The 15,072-nt window shown below is 39.3% G+C and overlaps 3 protein-coding genes across 9 annotated transcripts in view; all 3 read right to left on the bottom strand.

Annotated features, from left to right (window-relative positions):
• Positions 1-15,072, bottom strand: part of LOC134284947 (melanoma-associated antigen E1-like) — a 169,491-nt gene that overhangs the window by 92,271 nt on the left and 62,148 nt on the right. The gene's annotated exons all lie outside the window — the stretch shown is intronic.
• LOC109398858 (ankyrin-1) overlaps positions 1-15,072 on the bottom strand; it is a 193,405-nt gene that overhangs the window by 118,726 nt on the left and 59,607 nt on the right. The window lies entirely within an intron of this gene.
• LOC115256758 (uncharacterized) overlaps positions 1-15,072 on the bottom strand; it is a 398,127-nt gene that overhangs the window by 348,664 nt on the left and 34,391 nt on the right. The window contains exon 2 of one of the 2 annotated variants that reach the window (XR_009996022.1): positions 4,535-14,263. Coding sequence is in view for 1 of the 2 variants with exons in the window: in XM_062844552.1 (XP_062700536.1) it covers positions 4,792-14,256 (9,465 nt within the window). In the remaining variant the exon portion in view is untranslated. Of the gene's footprint in view, positions 1-2,213; positions 14,264-15,072 lie in introns of those variants that run through there. The other variant, XM_062844552.1, reaches the window with a different exon arrangement.

Raw genomic sequence — 15,072 nt, 5'->3', positions numbered from 1 at the left:
ATACTCCAGGAATTCCTTCAGAAAGTCCTTCAGGAATTCATATAGGAATTCCTCTGGGAATTCCTCAGAAATTAAAACCGCAGTGTCTCCAGGGGCTCCACAAGAAATTCCACCAAGATTTACCGTAGGTATTTCTTCAGAAATTCCTACAGGAATTTCTTCAGAAATTGATCCAGGAATCCCTCCAGGAATTTCTTCGGAAATTCCTACAGCATTCCTCCAGGAATTTCTGCAGGAAATCCTTTAGAGATTCCTTCCGATATTCTTTCAGGAGATTTTTCACCGATAATTGCCAATAAAAACCACATAATAAGATTCTTCAGGAAGTTCTATAGGAGTTTTTCCAAGGGATTCATCTAGGAATAAATCCATGAATTTCAACTCCAGGGATTCCTCTAGAAATCCGTCCAGGAGTTATTTCACGGTTTCCTCTAGAAATTCCACCAGGAATTCCTCCAAGAATATACCAGAAATTCCTGCAGGGATTCCTCTAAGGATTCTTCCGTGAGATTCCTCCAAGAATTCCTCCTGGAATTCCTCCAGAAATTCTTCTGGGAATTCTTCAAGAAGTTAATTCATTAACTTTGGAGCCAATGGCTGAAAGTCTCTTTAAAAAAGACAAATCAATCAATCAATCCATTAACTTTTCCAGGGAATCCGCCAGGAATTTGTCCAAAAAATTTTCTAGGATTTCCTCCAGAAATCCATCTTGGAATTGCTGAGAAAATTTGCTTATGATTTCACAAAAAAAATGTGCCTATGATGCTTCGTTCTATGATTTTTCAAAGTAGATGGTGTCTGTGAAAAATGTTTGATTTTCACTGGAGTTTTCCGGAAAATTTTCATTAACCTTCAGAAACTTCATACCAATTTGTACGATAATAAAAAAAATCCCCTAATGCTCCAGGCATTAGTCCAGGAACTTTTCCAGAGATTCCGCATGGAATTTTTCCAGAAGGTTCTCCCGGATATCCTCCAGAAATACATCTAGGAACTCCTCCTGTGATTTCTTGAAGAATCCCTCTAAGGATTCCTCCAGGAATGCATCCAGAAATTCCTCCAAGGATTCATCTAAAAAATTTTCTAGTAATTTCTACAGGGATTTCTGATGCGGATTCTTCAGATTTTTTTGCTGAAATTCCTAGAATAATTGCTTTTCGGATTCCTCCAGGAATTCATCCAGGGATTCCTCCAGATATACTTTCACAAATTACTACAGGGATTCGTGCAGGTATTGCTTCGAGAATTCTTGTAATGATTTCTTCCGAAATTTCTCTCGGGATTTTTTTTTAATTATTCAGCGGTTAGTTAAAAAATTACAGTATTCCGTTCATAATGTTTTTCAGGGATTCACCCCAGGGTTTTTTTCAGGATTACTTGTAGATTTTTTGAATAATTTGAAGGATTTCTAGAGGAATTCCTCCAGCGATTTGTATTGAAATTCTTTTAGATAATTTTAGAGGGAAATAGAAGCCAAAAAATTCTCCAAGAAGTCATCCAGGAATTCTTTCACAGTTATCTCATGAATACCAAATCTTTTACAAGTCCAATCATGAATACCTTCAAACTTACGATTACATCTTGCAGCACCAGCTTTTAAAATATTAAAACTTCCTCAATGACCATTTGAATTTGTGCGTTGTTTGATAGACGCAAAAATACCCCTGGCCCACGAAATAAAAGAAATTAATAGTGACCGACTAGAAATCACCTCCAGCATGGTTTTAATGAATACACTCGCGTTTACGCTTCAGCTACGTACATCTATTCTCACTAGGAATTCGCAAAATTTTGCTGGAATTCCATTGCAAATTCAACCAGAGTTTTTTTCCCACATGATACTTGATTTCCATAAAGAAGCACTTAACCATATTTTGCAGTAATGCTGCTAGAAAATTCAAAGATTCTTAAAGATACCCATCCAGGAATTCCTGGAAATTATCATTTAGATTTAATTTCTCAGCGATTTAATAAAGAAGATGTACAAAGTATTGCTTGTCTCCAATAACTGTCAATTTAAACACATATTATGCCAAATAAATTTCTATTACTGTACGTGCAGTTGAAACCCAGAATTTTCGACTAGCGAAGTTGGGTTTTTCTCCAAATCCGTGTTTGCTATACAGCGCACCACTTCCGAAGTTAGGTCCGACGCACGGATTTGGAGTAAAATCCAACTTCGCTAGTCGAAAACTCCGATTTTCAACTAAATTGAGAATATAGATCTATGTTTGTCACCACGACAGTGGTTTTCAGATTTTTTCTAATTTTCATATATAAAGTCATGAAAAATTTCTGGGGGGGGCCTGGCGGATTCTGGGGGGGGCCTGGCCCCCCTGGCCCCCCCTCTAGTTACGCCAATGGTCACATGCTTGGGTTTGGTTCTCTTTTACATTTGACCATTTCCGGCGGGACAACTGCAACCGATTCCGGAACACTACCGGTAGTTTCTAATGTAGTCTGGTTCTATTTTCTTGCTAATCGTTCATCGGGTTTTCGAAAAAGCCGCAATTTGATGTGTTGCATGCATTACTTTGGTTCACTTATGTATTTAGCCACTTCCGGCGGGACACTCGGAATCGGTTCCGGAATACCTCCGGTTCAGAATTCCGGCGCGACGCTCGGAACCGGTTCCGGAACACTACCTGTAGTTTCTAATGTGGTGTGAGCCAATTGTCTTGCTAGCCGTTTATCAGGTTATCGAAAAAGCCGCTATTTGATGTGTCGCATGCATGGATTTGGTTCACTTTTTTATTTGGCCACTTCCGACGGGACACCCGGAACCGGTTCTGGAACACTACCGGTTCAGATATGGTCTGAGAGTATTTTCCTGCATACCGTTCATCATAGGCGCCAACTTGTGACGTAGTTGGGGGGGGGCGAAGCTCTCCAAAATTGGACAAAATTCAACTTTTTTTAGCTCAATACACTAGTTTTCACGTAAATATGCCTAAACTAGATGAATTGCGTCGAAATTTTACGAATTTGGTTTATTTTGAGAGGCCTCGCCCCCCCCCCAACTACGTCACAAGTTGGCACGTATGCCGTTCATCAGGTTATGGAAAATGTCGCGGTTTTATGTGTCGCATGCATAGGGTTGTAGCATTTTCATATCTGGCCCCTTCCTGGGGTACCGGTCCGGAACACCTAAATGGCCATAACTCCGGAACGGCTGGACCGATCCGAACCATTTTCAATAGGAAACAATGGGACCAGATTCCGCGTCGAATGAACCGTCGGTCGTTAAAATCGGTTGAGGTTTACTGCCAAAAAGTGATGTGATTTTTTTGTACACACACATACACACATACACACATACATTAGACTGGGTCAACAAAGTCGATTTTTTGGAACAATGCATTTTCGATTCCTTTTAGCGTCCAAAACAACTGTGCAGAATTTGGGAGCGATTGGTTGCGTCCCCGTATTCCGCTTTGCGATTAAAGTTTGTATGGAATTTAGTATGGGAAAACGTGCTTTTTCGCATTTTTCTCATAAATTGAATTTTTTCGTCTAAAACTATCTAACTAATGACGTTGAAGCATAGCCTAGGATATGCCGAAAAACTTTGCCGAAGACCGCAAAGTGATCCGACACTTGTGAAAAAAGTTATAACGCACAGATTGCCTGGTGGTGCTTATCATTTAACATGTAAAGGAATAACATCAATAATAAAATCTCAATTTTTGGCCTAAGTTACCAAGCGAATAACTTTTTTCACAAGCGTCGGATCACTTTGCGGTCTTCGGCAAAGTTTTCCGGTATATCCTAGACTATACTTTAACGTCATTAGTTAAACGGTATTAGACAAAAGAATTCAACTTATGAGTAAAATGCAAAAAAGTACGTTTTCCCATACTAAATTCCATACAAACTTCAATCGCAAAGCGGAATACGGGGACGCAACCAATCGCTCTCAAATTTTGCACAGTTGTTTTGGACGCAAAAAGGAGTCAAAAAAGCTTTGTTCCGGGTTGATGCGGTCAAATTTAAAGTTTCTCCATACAACGTTGACCCACTCTAACATACATACACACACACATACATACACACAGACATCACCTCAATTCGTCGAGCTGAGTTGATTGGGATATGTGACTCGACCCTCCGGGCCTTCTATCAAAAAGTCATTTTTGGAGTGACCATATAGCCTTTCCAGTACACTTAGTGTACAAGAAAGGCAAAAATGTGATTATGATTAATGATTTTTGATTAATCTAAATCATTATCATTAATCATGATTAAATTCATGATTAATCATTAACGCTCGTTGCACTGTGTCTGGCGAGTTGTGAATTGGTATGTATGTCGAACTTGCTCAGCTCTATTGGAACGGTCGTGAAAATAGAGTTAATAAACTATAGAGGAAGAATGTCGCTGGCGTCGCTGCTGCAACATCTCTTGCTGGCGGAGATAGGCCGGGATATAAGTGTCAAAGCGAAAAAGTATGCAGTTTGACAGATAGATACCCGACATGTATGCAAACGAGAACAAAGGGAACAGCAGCGACATTCGTCCTCTATAGTTTCTTAACTCTATTTTCGTGAAGGAGCCAATCAGCATCTTCGAGGACAATCAACCTTGTATCGCCCTGATCGTCGAAATTGCTGATGTAATGACGAAGGGTTTTGGCTGCGCCAAAGATCCGCATGTTTCGGGAACTGTTGGGGATAAGCAATTCAGGGGAAATACTGAGTGCGTAACATTATCATTTCACCCAAATTCAATTGATTTACTATGAGAGTGTGAAGAGAAGAAATGTCAAAATGAATAATTCATTCTGTTGTGGTTCTATTCAAAACTAGAGTGTTTGCGTTTGCCATTTGTCCATTTGTCTATTCGAACAGCGTTAAAGTTTACACTTTTAGTATGCAATAAATCTGCAATGATGCGATAACCCTTGGAAGCTCTTTTATGCAGAGCTGTCCATTTATAATGTGACGATGCGTCAATGTTGGCTCTTCTTCTAATCAAAGTCTCCACTACATCGGTGTGTCCATTCTGGCTTGCCAAATGTAGCGGGGTCATTTTATTAACATCTACGGCGTTTACGTTTGCACAATTTTCAAGCAGTAAGTCTACAATGTCGTTGTGACCTTTGGAAGCGCTTACGTGAAGCGCTGTGCGATTTTCCTTAGTCAATGCGTCAATGTTGGCACTTCTCCCGATCAAAGTCTCCACTACATCTTTGTGACCATTTTGGCATGCTAAATGTAGCGGTGTTGATTTGTCTTTGACGGAAGCGTTCACTTTTGCACCTTGATTAAGTAACAATTCTACTATGAAGCAGTGACCTTTGAAAGCACTAACATGAAGAGCTGTCCAACTTTTGCGATTCACTGCTTTGATGTTAGCACCTTTTCCTATCAAAACCTTCACTACGTCTTGGTGGCCATTCTGGCATGCTGAATACAGTGGGGTCGATTTGTCATTCTCGACAGCGTTCAATTTAGCACCTTTATCAAGAAGTAACTGTACGATTTCACAGTGACCTGCAGAAGCACTTACATGCAGGGCTGAACAGTTATTCTGAGTCAATGCTTTAATGTTGGCATCCCTCTCAATCAATTTGTCCACTACATTTTTGTGGTTATTTTGACAAGCACAATGAAGCGGTGTCCATCCGTCTATTCCTATTTCGTTTACGTTTGCCCCTTTAGCAAGCAGTACATCTACAATATCGCAATAACCGTTGGAAGCACTTACATGAAGAGCAGTCCAATTATTTTGTGTCAATGCATTTATGTTGGCATCTCTTTTAATCAACACATCCACTACATCTTTGTGGCCGTTCTGGCATGCCAGATGAAGCGGTGTACATTTGTCAATCCCAACAGGGTTTAGGTTTGCACCCTTATCAAGCAGTAAATCTACAATTTCGCAGTGACCTTCGGACGCACTTACATGAAGAGCAGTCCAATTATTTTGCGTCAATGCATTTATGTTGGCATACCTTTTAATCAACACATCCACTACATCTTTATGACAATTCTGGCTTGCTAAATGAAGTGGGGTCTTCTTATCGATTTCAACAGCGTTTACGTTTGCACCTTTATCAAGTAATATTTCTACAATATCGCAGTGACCTCTGGAAGCGCTCAAATGAAGAGCTGTATATTCATTTTGAGTCAATGAATTAATGTTGGCACCTCTGCGAATCAGAATATCCACAATATCTTTGTGGCCATTCTGACTTGCCAAATGAAGTGGCGTCCATTGATTTACTTCAACAGCATTTACTTTCGCGCCATTATCGAGTAGTAACCCTACAATGGCGCAGTAACCTTTAGAAGCACTTTCGTGAAGAGCTGTCCATTTATTGTGAGTTAATTCGACAAAGGCTGCACCTCTTCGTATCAAAGTCTTCACAACCTCTTTGACATCAATCTGGCACGCCAAATAGAGTGGCGTTATTTCGTCTTCATTAACTGCGTTTATATTTGCCTCTTCATCAAGCAGTAAATCGACAATATCTCTGTGCCCTTCTAATACACTTAAATGGAGAGCAGTCCATTTATCCTGTGTCAATGCGTTAACGTTTGCGCCTTTTCTGATTAAAGTCTCCACTATATCTTTGTGCCCATTCTGGCTTGCCAAATGAAGCGGAGTTCTTTTATCAATTTCGACAGCGTTAACGTTTGCACCTCTATCAAGCAATAATTCGGTAATTTCATAGTGACCTTTGGAAGCGCTTACATGAAGTGCAGTACATTTTTCTAGAGTCAATGCCTCAATGTTGACACGTTTTCGTATCAGAGTATCCACAACTTTTTTGTGACCATTATGGCATGCCCAATGCAGCGGTGTCCATTCATCTATATCAACAGCGTACATGTCTGCACCTTTATCAAGCAGTATATCTACAATACCACAGTAACCTTTGGATGCGCTTACGTGAAGTGCAGTACATTTATTTTGTGTCAATGCTTCAATGTCGGCACCTCGTCTAATCAGTGCTTCAATAACCTCTGTATGCCCATTTTCGCATGCCAAATGAAGCGGTGATGATTTATCTGTTGCAACAGCGCGGACATTTGCATCTTCATTAAGTAGTAGATTTACTATATCACAGTGACCTTTGTAAGCACTTACATGGAGAGGTGTCCAATTATTTTGTGTTGATGCATCAATCGTGGCACCTCGTAGAATCAAAGTCTGCACAACGTTTCTGTGACCGTTCTGACATGCCAGATGAAGCGGTGTCCATTTATCTTTTTCGACGGCGTTTACGTTTGCATCTTTATCGAGCAATAAGTCTACAATTTCACAGTGACCTTTGGAAGCACTCTTATGCAGTGCTGTCGACTTATTGTAGGTCAATGCCTCGATGTTGGCACTTCTTTTGATCAGTACCTCAACCACATCTTTATGCCCATTCTGACATGCCCAATGAAGCGGTGTCCACTGATCTGTTTCAACAGCGTTTACGTTTGCACCTTTATCAAGCAGGAATTCTACAATATCACAGTGACCTTTGGAAGCACTCTTATGTACAGCTGTCCATTTGGAGTGAGTTAATGCTTCAATGTTGGCACCTCGCGTGATCAGTGCCTCAACAACCTCTTTGTGCCCATTTTCGCATGCCAAATGTAGTGACGTTGATTTATCTGTATCAACAGCGTGAACATTTGCACCATTATCAAGTAGAAGGTTTACAATAATGCAGTTACCTTCGTAAGCACTAGCATGAAGAGCTGTCCAATTATTTTGTGTTAATGCGCCAATGTTGGCACGTCTTTTAAGTAAAGTCTCCACAACATGTCTGCGACCGTTTTGACACGCCCAATGAAGCGGTGTCCATTTGTCCTTATCAACAGCGTTTACGTTTGCATTTTTATCAAGCAGTAAATTCACAACAGCACTGTGACCGTTGAAAGCGCTAACATGTAGAGCTGTCCATGAATGTCGTGTCAATGCCTTAATGTTGGCATCTTTCCTGATTAAGGTCTCCACTACGTCTTTGTGACCATTTTGGCTTGCCAAATGAAGCGGCGTCCAATTATCTATTTCAACCGCATTTACGTTAGCACCTTTATCAAGTAGAAATTCTACAATATGGCGATGGCCTTCGAAAGCACTTACATGTAGAGTTGTACATTTTTTCTGTGTCAATGCTTCAATATTGGCATCTGCTCTTGTCAAAATCTCTACAACATCTTTGTGACCATTCTTACACGCCATATGAAGCGGTGTCCATTTGTCTATTTCTACAGTGTTAGCGTGTACACTGCTTTTATGCACTGAATCTGTCCTTTTTTTATGACTCCATGCATTTATGTTGGCACTTCGTCTTATTAAAGTCTCAACGACAGCTTTGTGCCCATGTTTGCTTGCTAAATGAAGCGGTGTACATTTATTTCTTTCTGTAGCGTTCACTTTAGCACCTTTATCGAGTAGAAAATCTACAATATCGCAGTGACCTACAGATGCACTTACATGAAGAGCTGTCCATTTATGGTGTGTCCGTGCATTTATGTTAGCATCTTTTCTTATCAAAGTCTCCACGACAGCTTTGTGACCATTTCGACATGCCTTGTAAAGCGGCGTACATTTATCTTTTTCAACAGCGTCAACATGTGCACCTTCATCGAGTAGTAAATCTACAACCACGAGGTGACCTGCCGAAGCACTAACATGAAGAGCTGTACACTTATCTTTATTCAAAGCGTTTATGTTGGAACGTCTTTTAATTAAGGTCTCCACTACTTCTTTGTGCCCATTCATGGATGCGCAATGAAGCGGTGTCCAATTATTAATTTCAACAGTGTTGACGTTCGCAACTTTATCAAGCAGTAAATCAACAATAACACTGCTACCAGCAAATGCACTCGCATGAAGTGCCGTCCAGTTTTCATTCGTCAACGCGACAATTTTGGCACCTCTTCTTATTATTGTCTTGGCAACTTCTTCATGACCATTCTGGCTTGCCAAATGGAGCGGTGTCCATTTATCTATCTCAACAGCGTTTACGTTCGCACCTTTATCAAGTAGTAAATCTACAATAGCAGAGTGACCTATGGAAGCACTCTTATGAAGGGCTGTCCAATTATTGTGAGTTAATGCGTCAATTTTGGCGCCACGTCTGAGCAATATCTCGGCAACTTCTTCATGACCGTTTTGGCATGCCCAATGCAGCGGTGTCCATTTATCTATTTCGACAGCGTTAATGTTCGCACCTTTAGCAAGCAGTAAATCTACAATAATGCTGTGACCTCTGGAAGCGCTTACATGAAGAGCTGTCCAATTATCGCGAGTCAACGCGTCAATGTTGGCACATCTTCCTAGCAACACATTAACAACCTCATTATGACCATTCTTGCATGCCCAATGTAGAGTAGTCCATTTATCTTTGTCAACGACGTGTATGTTGGCACCTTTATCAAGCAGTAAATCTACAATAACGCTGTGACCTCTGGAAGCGCTTACATGAAGAGCTGTCCAATTATCGTGAGTCAACGCGTCAATGTTGGCACCTTTTCCTAGCAACACATTAACAACCTCTTTATGACCATTCTTGCATGCCCAATGTAGCGTTGTCCATTTATCCTTGTCAACGGCGTGTATGTTGGCACCTTTATCAAGCAGTAAATCAACGATAACGCTGTGACCTCTGGAAGCGCTTACATGAAGAGCTGTCCGATTATTGTGAGTCAATGCGTCAATGTTGGCACCTCTTCTAACTAAAGTCTCCACAACATCTTTATGGCCACTATGACATGCCCAATGAAGCGGTGTCCATGTATCTGTGTCAATAGCGTTGACGTTTGCACCTTTATCAATTAGTAAACCAACAATATCGTAGTAACCTTTGGAGGCACTTTCATGAAGCGCTGTCCATTTGGTAATAGTCAATGCGTGAATGTTTGCACCTCTTTTGATCAAAGTTTCCACAACTCCTTTGTGACCATTTTGACATGCCCAATGAAGTGGTGTCAGATTATTTATTTCCATCGCGTTGACATTTAGATCTTTGTCAAGTAATAATTCCACAATATCGCAGTAACCTTTGGAAGCACTTTTATGAAGTGCTGTCCATCTATTGTTAGTTAATGCGCCAATGTTTGCACCTTTCTTGATCAATATCTCCACAATTTCTGTATGACCATTCTGACATGCCCAATGAAGTGGCGTCCATTTACCAATGTCAACAGCGTTAGCGTTTGCACCTTTATCAAGCAGCAAATTTACAATATCGTAGAGACCTTCTGCAGCGCTTCTGTGCAGAGCTGTCAATTTATTGTGACTCAATGCGTTAATGTTGGCGCCTCTTTTAATCAAAGTCTGCACTACATCTTTGTGACCATTCTGGCATGCCGAAAACAATGGCGTCATAGCATGTTCACCAACAGCATTTACGTTTGCACGGTTTTTGAGCAGTAAATTCACAATAGCGCAGTGACCGTAGAATGCACTAAGATGAAGAGCTGTCCAGTTATTGTTATTCAGTATTTCAAGCTTGGCATTATTTTTGATCAAAGTCTGCACAACCTCTTTGTGGCCATTTTGGCATGCAAAATGAAGCGGAGTCCAACCATTTATTTCAGCAATGTTTATGGTTGCACCTTTTACAAGCAACAATTCAACAATAAGGCGATGACCAGCAGATGCACTAAGATGCAGAGCTGTTCGCTTGGTTATATTCAATGCATCAACTTTAGCACCACCGTCGAGCAATGTTTTGACTTTTTTAAACATTCCTTCCTGAGCCGCAAAGTGGATTAGCGGATCATTGACATATATTGTATCGTCAGCGAGTTCGGGAAATTTTTTGATTAGTATTTCCTCCACAGACCTATGGCCATAACGGACAGCAGTTTGATATGCATTGCAGATCATACTGTTCAAAGGAGACTTTTTGATCAAATTTTCAGTTAAAATGTTTACAACCTTTGCGTGTCCTCCAGCAGCAGCCAAATGTAAAGGAGTTTTGTCTTCGTTTGTCTGTATATCAAGCTGAGCACCTCTCTGTATTAAAACTTTCGTCATATCAACATCACCATTATTACAGGAAATATGAAGTGCATTCCATTTGTTTTTGTTCAAAGAGTTCACGTCAACGTTTTTGTCGATCAAAAACTTTGCAATTGCTATTTGTTTGTGATGAACTGCATAATGCAGAGCTGACCATCCCTCTGTGCTCCGAATGTTGATGTCAGCTCCTTTTCCTAGCAGTAACAGTACTAAATTTCTATGCCCGTGTATTACGGCCGAATGTAAAGGAACTAAATCACCGTCATACTTATCATCGGGATGTATTTTACAGACATCCATCAAATAGGAACATATTTTGTCACTGCCGTTTTTAATGGCAATGTGAAGCATTTTGGCCTTCCTTGGTCTGAGCAGAAATTTTTTGGAAAGCCCATATTTCAACAACTCTACAGCATTACTTTCACAAGCCCAGAAAACTACTTTTTTTGAAACAAAAGACGTGATTCGGGTGATATCTGAAACGAAATAATTGAAATTTTTTTCAACTATTTTGATAAAAAAATGTCTTATACCCGCGAAAACTGACAAAACATTTTTAATAACGTTTTTTAAGTAAACGAATTCGTCCCACAGAAAATTGGCAACAAAATACTCAGCGTAGGAATAATGTGAAAAAAACACTTTATTGCCAACAAATTTTACAAGAATGGATTTTTCAAACCGGTTCAGATGACGTTCTAGGAAACAGTCCCGCTTTTTCTTATACTTTGGGTTCTTGAAGATGAATTTGAGCTCGCTGACATCAAGATGTTCTATTGCCAGCAGTTGATGGTCTAGATAAAACCCATCAAAAATTTGTTTGTATGGGTCGACTTGCCCAATGCCATTGCATGCGTCCTCTATCTTAACTAGTAAACATTTTTCTATGAAAGTTTCGTAAATGTGCTCGACTTCTAAGAATTCTCTTTCCAAATAGCTTATTTCGCCGTCTTTATCCATCAGACTAGTTTCTTTGAATTGCTGGAAACGTTGCTTGTAGATTTCAGCCATCATTTTAACCATCAATGGAACTCTGCAAAAGCTATAAAATTTCTCAACCAAGAATTGGGAATATGAAACAAATTTGGAATAGATATTATATTTTGCATTTTCTTTCCAGGACTCTGCAAGGTATTCAATAATATTTTCACTGTTAAACGGCTCCAAAGAAAAGAATTTGACATGTACCTTGTGTTTCTTTAAAAAGCTCTGCAATGTGTTTTTCTCATGATTTCTTACACTTACAATAAGTTGAATATGGCTTGATTTCAATATGAATTCAAACAGATTGTTGATCCTATTTCTATTTTTCTCATGGATTTCATCATATCCATCAAACAGTATTGTAATATGATGATTTGACATATTTTTCGAAACGTTATTTATGAGCTTAATATTCTTTGGAGATAATCCAGATTTAAGAACATCCAATGGTGATTTATCTTTTGAAATATAATCAAAATCTTGTATTCTGTTGAAGTAAAATAAGAAAACTGCTCCTGATTTACATTTTTGATGTTCAAGGGCAACATATTGGAGAAGCTCAGTTTTACCAATCCCTGGATCCGCCGTCAAAACTAAACACTGATAATTTGCGAATCTCAGCTTCAGATTTTTTGCAAACTGAGTATCGGTCATTTCCTCGTAAGTTCTGTCGGGAAGTGATATTGTAGCATCTCTTTCAGAATCATTTTCTAACATATCATTATCAAGTGAAACCAATCTTCCAGAAGTAGGATCTATCCCAGAGTTTTTGCTTCCATTCAATTTAGCATCTTTTACATGTTCTGCTGCATCAATGTTCTCTTGTTCAAATACAAGCACCCTGTTAATATATAACAGATCCGTATCATTCAATTCTGGGTGAAATTCTGCAATTTTCGACCGTAACTTGCAGCAATACTGCTGTATATAATGTTGATTCAAATATGGTTTGCAATTGCCTTGCTCGCATTTCAGCGTTGCTTCAAAAAGATCGTCCAAATACTTCACCATATTTTTATCAACATTTTCGGTAAGCTTACCTAAAACGTCAGGTCGCAGCCACATTCTCATCCACGAGTATAACTCCTCGACGATGAAGGGTTCCAACTCTTCCGGTTGATGCACAGATAATGTAAGTAACGCAAAGAATTCTCTCACATCAGATGCCTCCGCATAGAACACCATTGAATGGTATTTTCGCCGTGAATCCTTTCGATCGAAAAGTTTCTGTTTCGTTGTAATCTCCTTATTTAGGTCACTCAATTCAGTCTTCAACATTTTATACAATTCAGCTCTACATACTATATCATTATTGAATGTGTCTTTGATTGCTAGCTGGCCATTAGCATTCGTTGTAAGGATCAAAGCTAGTAGATGTTCATACTTTTTTAAATGATTGGATACAATTCCGTTATGAAAAAGATTTCTGATGGCGTCAATTAGGTGGTCGAAATCCTGACCTTCCACTGTCAGGTATTTTGAAGATCCATATTCCTCTTCTTTAATGTTGAGTTCTAGTGGTTTATCAATTGGTTTAAAATTGTGTAGCTCTGGTTGAAGCACTTTGTACACTTTAGCAATGAAAACCAATGAGTCGTTGAAGGTTTCTTTGAATCTTATTTGATTGTTTCTCGACTGCTTCAAAATATCATTTAAGTAGGCATTGTACTTTTGAAGGTCGTTTGTTATGATTCCATCAGTAAAAAGTTGCTTGATAGCGTCCTTTAGAGAATATAAATCTTTGTTTGCGTATTCTATAAATGATTGAATTGTAGATTCAGTCGGTGTCAGTACTTTGTGGGTTGCTCCTTTTGATGCAAAGCGGAGATATTCATCTACATCTTGATCATCGATCGTCAAGCAGTCTGCAGCTGTCTTTAACTTTTCGTCAAGTTTCTTATTGGTAAACAGCACGAAGTTTGGTCTGCCTTTGAACCTGTTTCGAACTATCATGTAAGAATGAAAATATTTGTACAAACTGAAATCTCCTTTCTCCTGATGTGTTTGTGGGAGCAATCCATTGAGATCTATCTTTGAGTCTTTGCCGTCGGCATGTTTTAACTGAACAAAAGTCCATTGTTTGGCAGTCTTATCGTACAGCACCACATCGTCAAACTTATCCGCGGCTGTCAGCTCGTAAGCCAGGTGGAAATCCTTCCCTTCTCGTGTCAGTCTCAGCATAAGAATTTGAGCAAGCTGCTTTTGGTACACTTCGCCGTGAGTGCCAGACTTGATACTGCTCTCATACGTCACAAGTCTTGTGGTTTCCGGATCTATCATATGTTGCTTTAAATGTACCATTTCGAATCTGAAATCGAAAAGAAATAGTTATTGATTTGAGCATTGCCAGTTGTTGTGTGGGGGACGGAGGGGATCTAATATTGTCCAAATTTGCGTTACGTAATATTTCAATGAACTCTTGGGTCCTAGAATTAACCCGGGAGCGGCCAGGTGGTGCACTACACGATTATAGTATATAGCCCAGTTTCGTGTTTAAAAGGAATCGCTCAAGAAACGTTTTGAACGATTCCTGGCAGAAACTTTCCACAGTGACTGCCATTTGAACTGTCATTTCTTCGCAACTGCGTACTGCGATCGAAGAAAAACGGTTTCTTGAGCGATTCAGGAAATGAATTTCCCTTGCATCAAGATAGGCTGAGAAATTCCTTCTGATCTGCAAACAGCCCCTATGGTCCACTGCACGAATTTACGCTGGCCTGCTCACCCGAATAAAAAATACAGTAGAAAAACCGAACGTGGTATTGTAACATTACTATTTAGAACCATATTTTTACAATAGACACCACTGTAAAAATAAAAAATACAAAAACAATTAGATGTAATGCAGACACCATACCGTGAATTGTAAATAAGATTTTTACAATATATTATACAGGTTGTTAAGTATCGTAACAATATAAAAAATATTTTTCTCCATATATATTTTTTTGCAAAACCATACATTTTATTGTTAATGAATTGTTGAAAATACTGATACGTGGGTTTAAATATACCGTACATTGTATGGTACATGAATGGTTTCAAACAATAAAATGTACCGTAAATAAATTGTTTTCATTTGTAATTTCACTACTGGCTATACATTTAATCAAATGG

Source organism: Aedes albopictus, chromosome 1 (assembly GCF_035046485.1).
Source record: "Aedes albopictus strain Foshan chromosome 1, AalbF5, whole genome shotgun sequence".
NCBI classification, from domain to species: domain Eukaryota; kingdom Metazoa; phylum Arthropoda; class Insecta; order Diptera; family Culicidae; genus Aedes; species Aedes albopictus.
The sequence above is the reverse complement of the archived record's forward strand: the minus strand, read 5'-3'. Positions and strand labels throughout refer to the sequence as shown.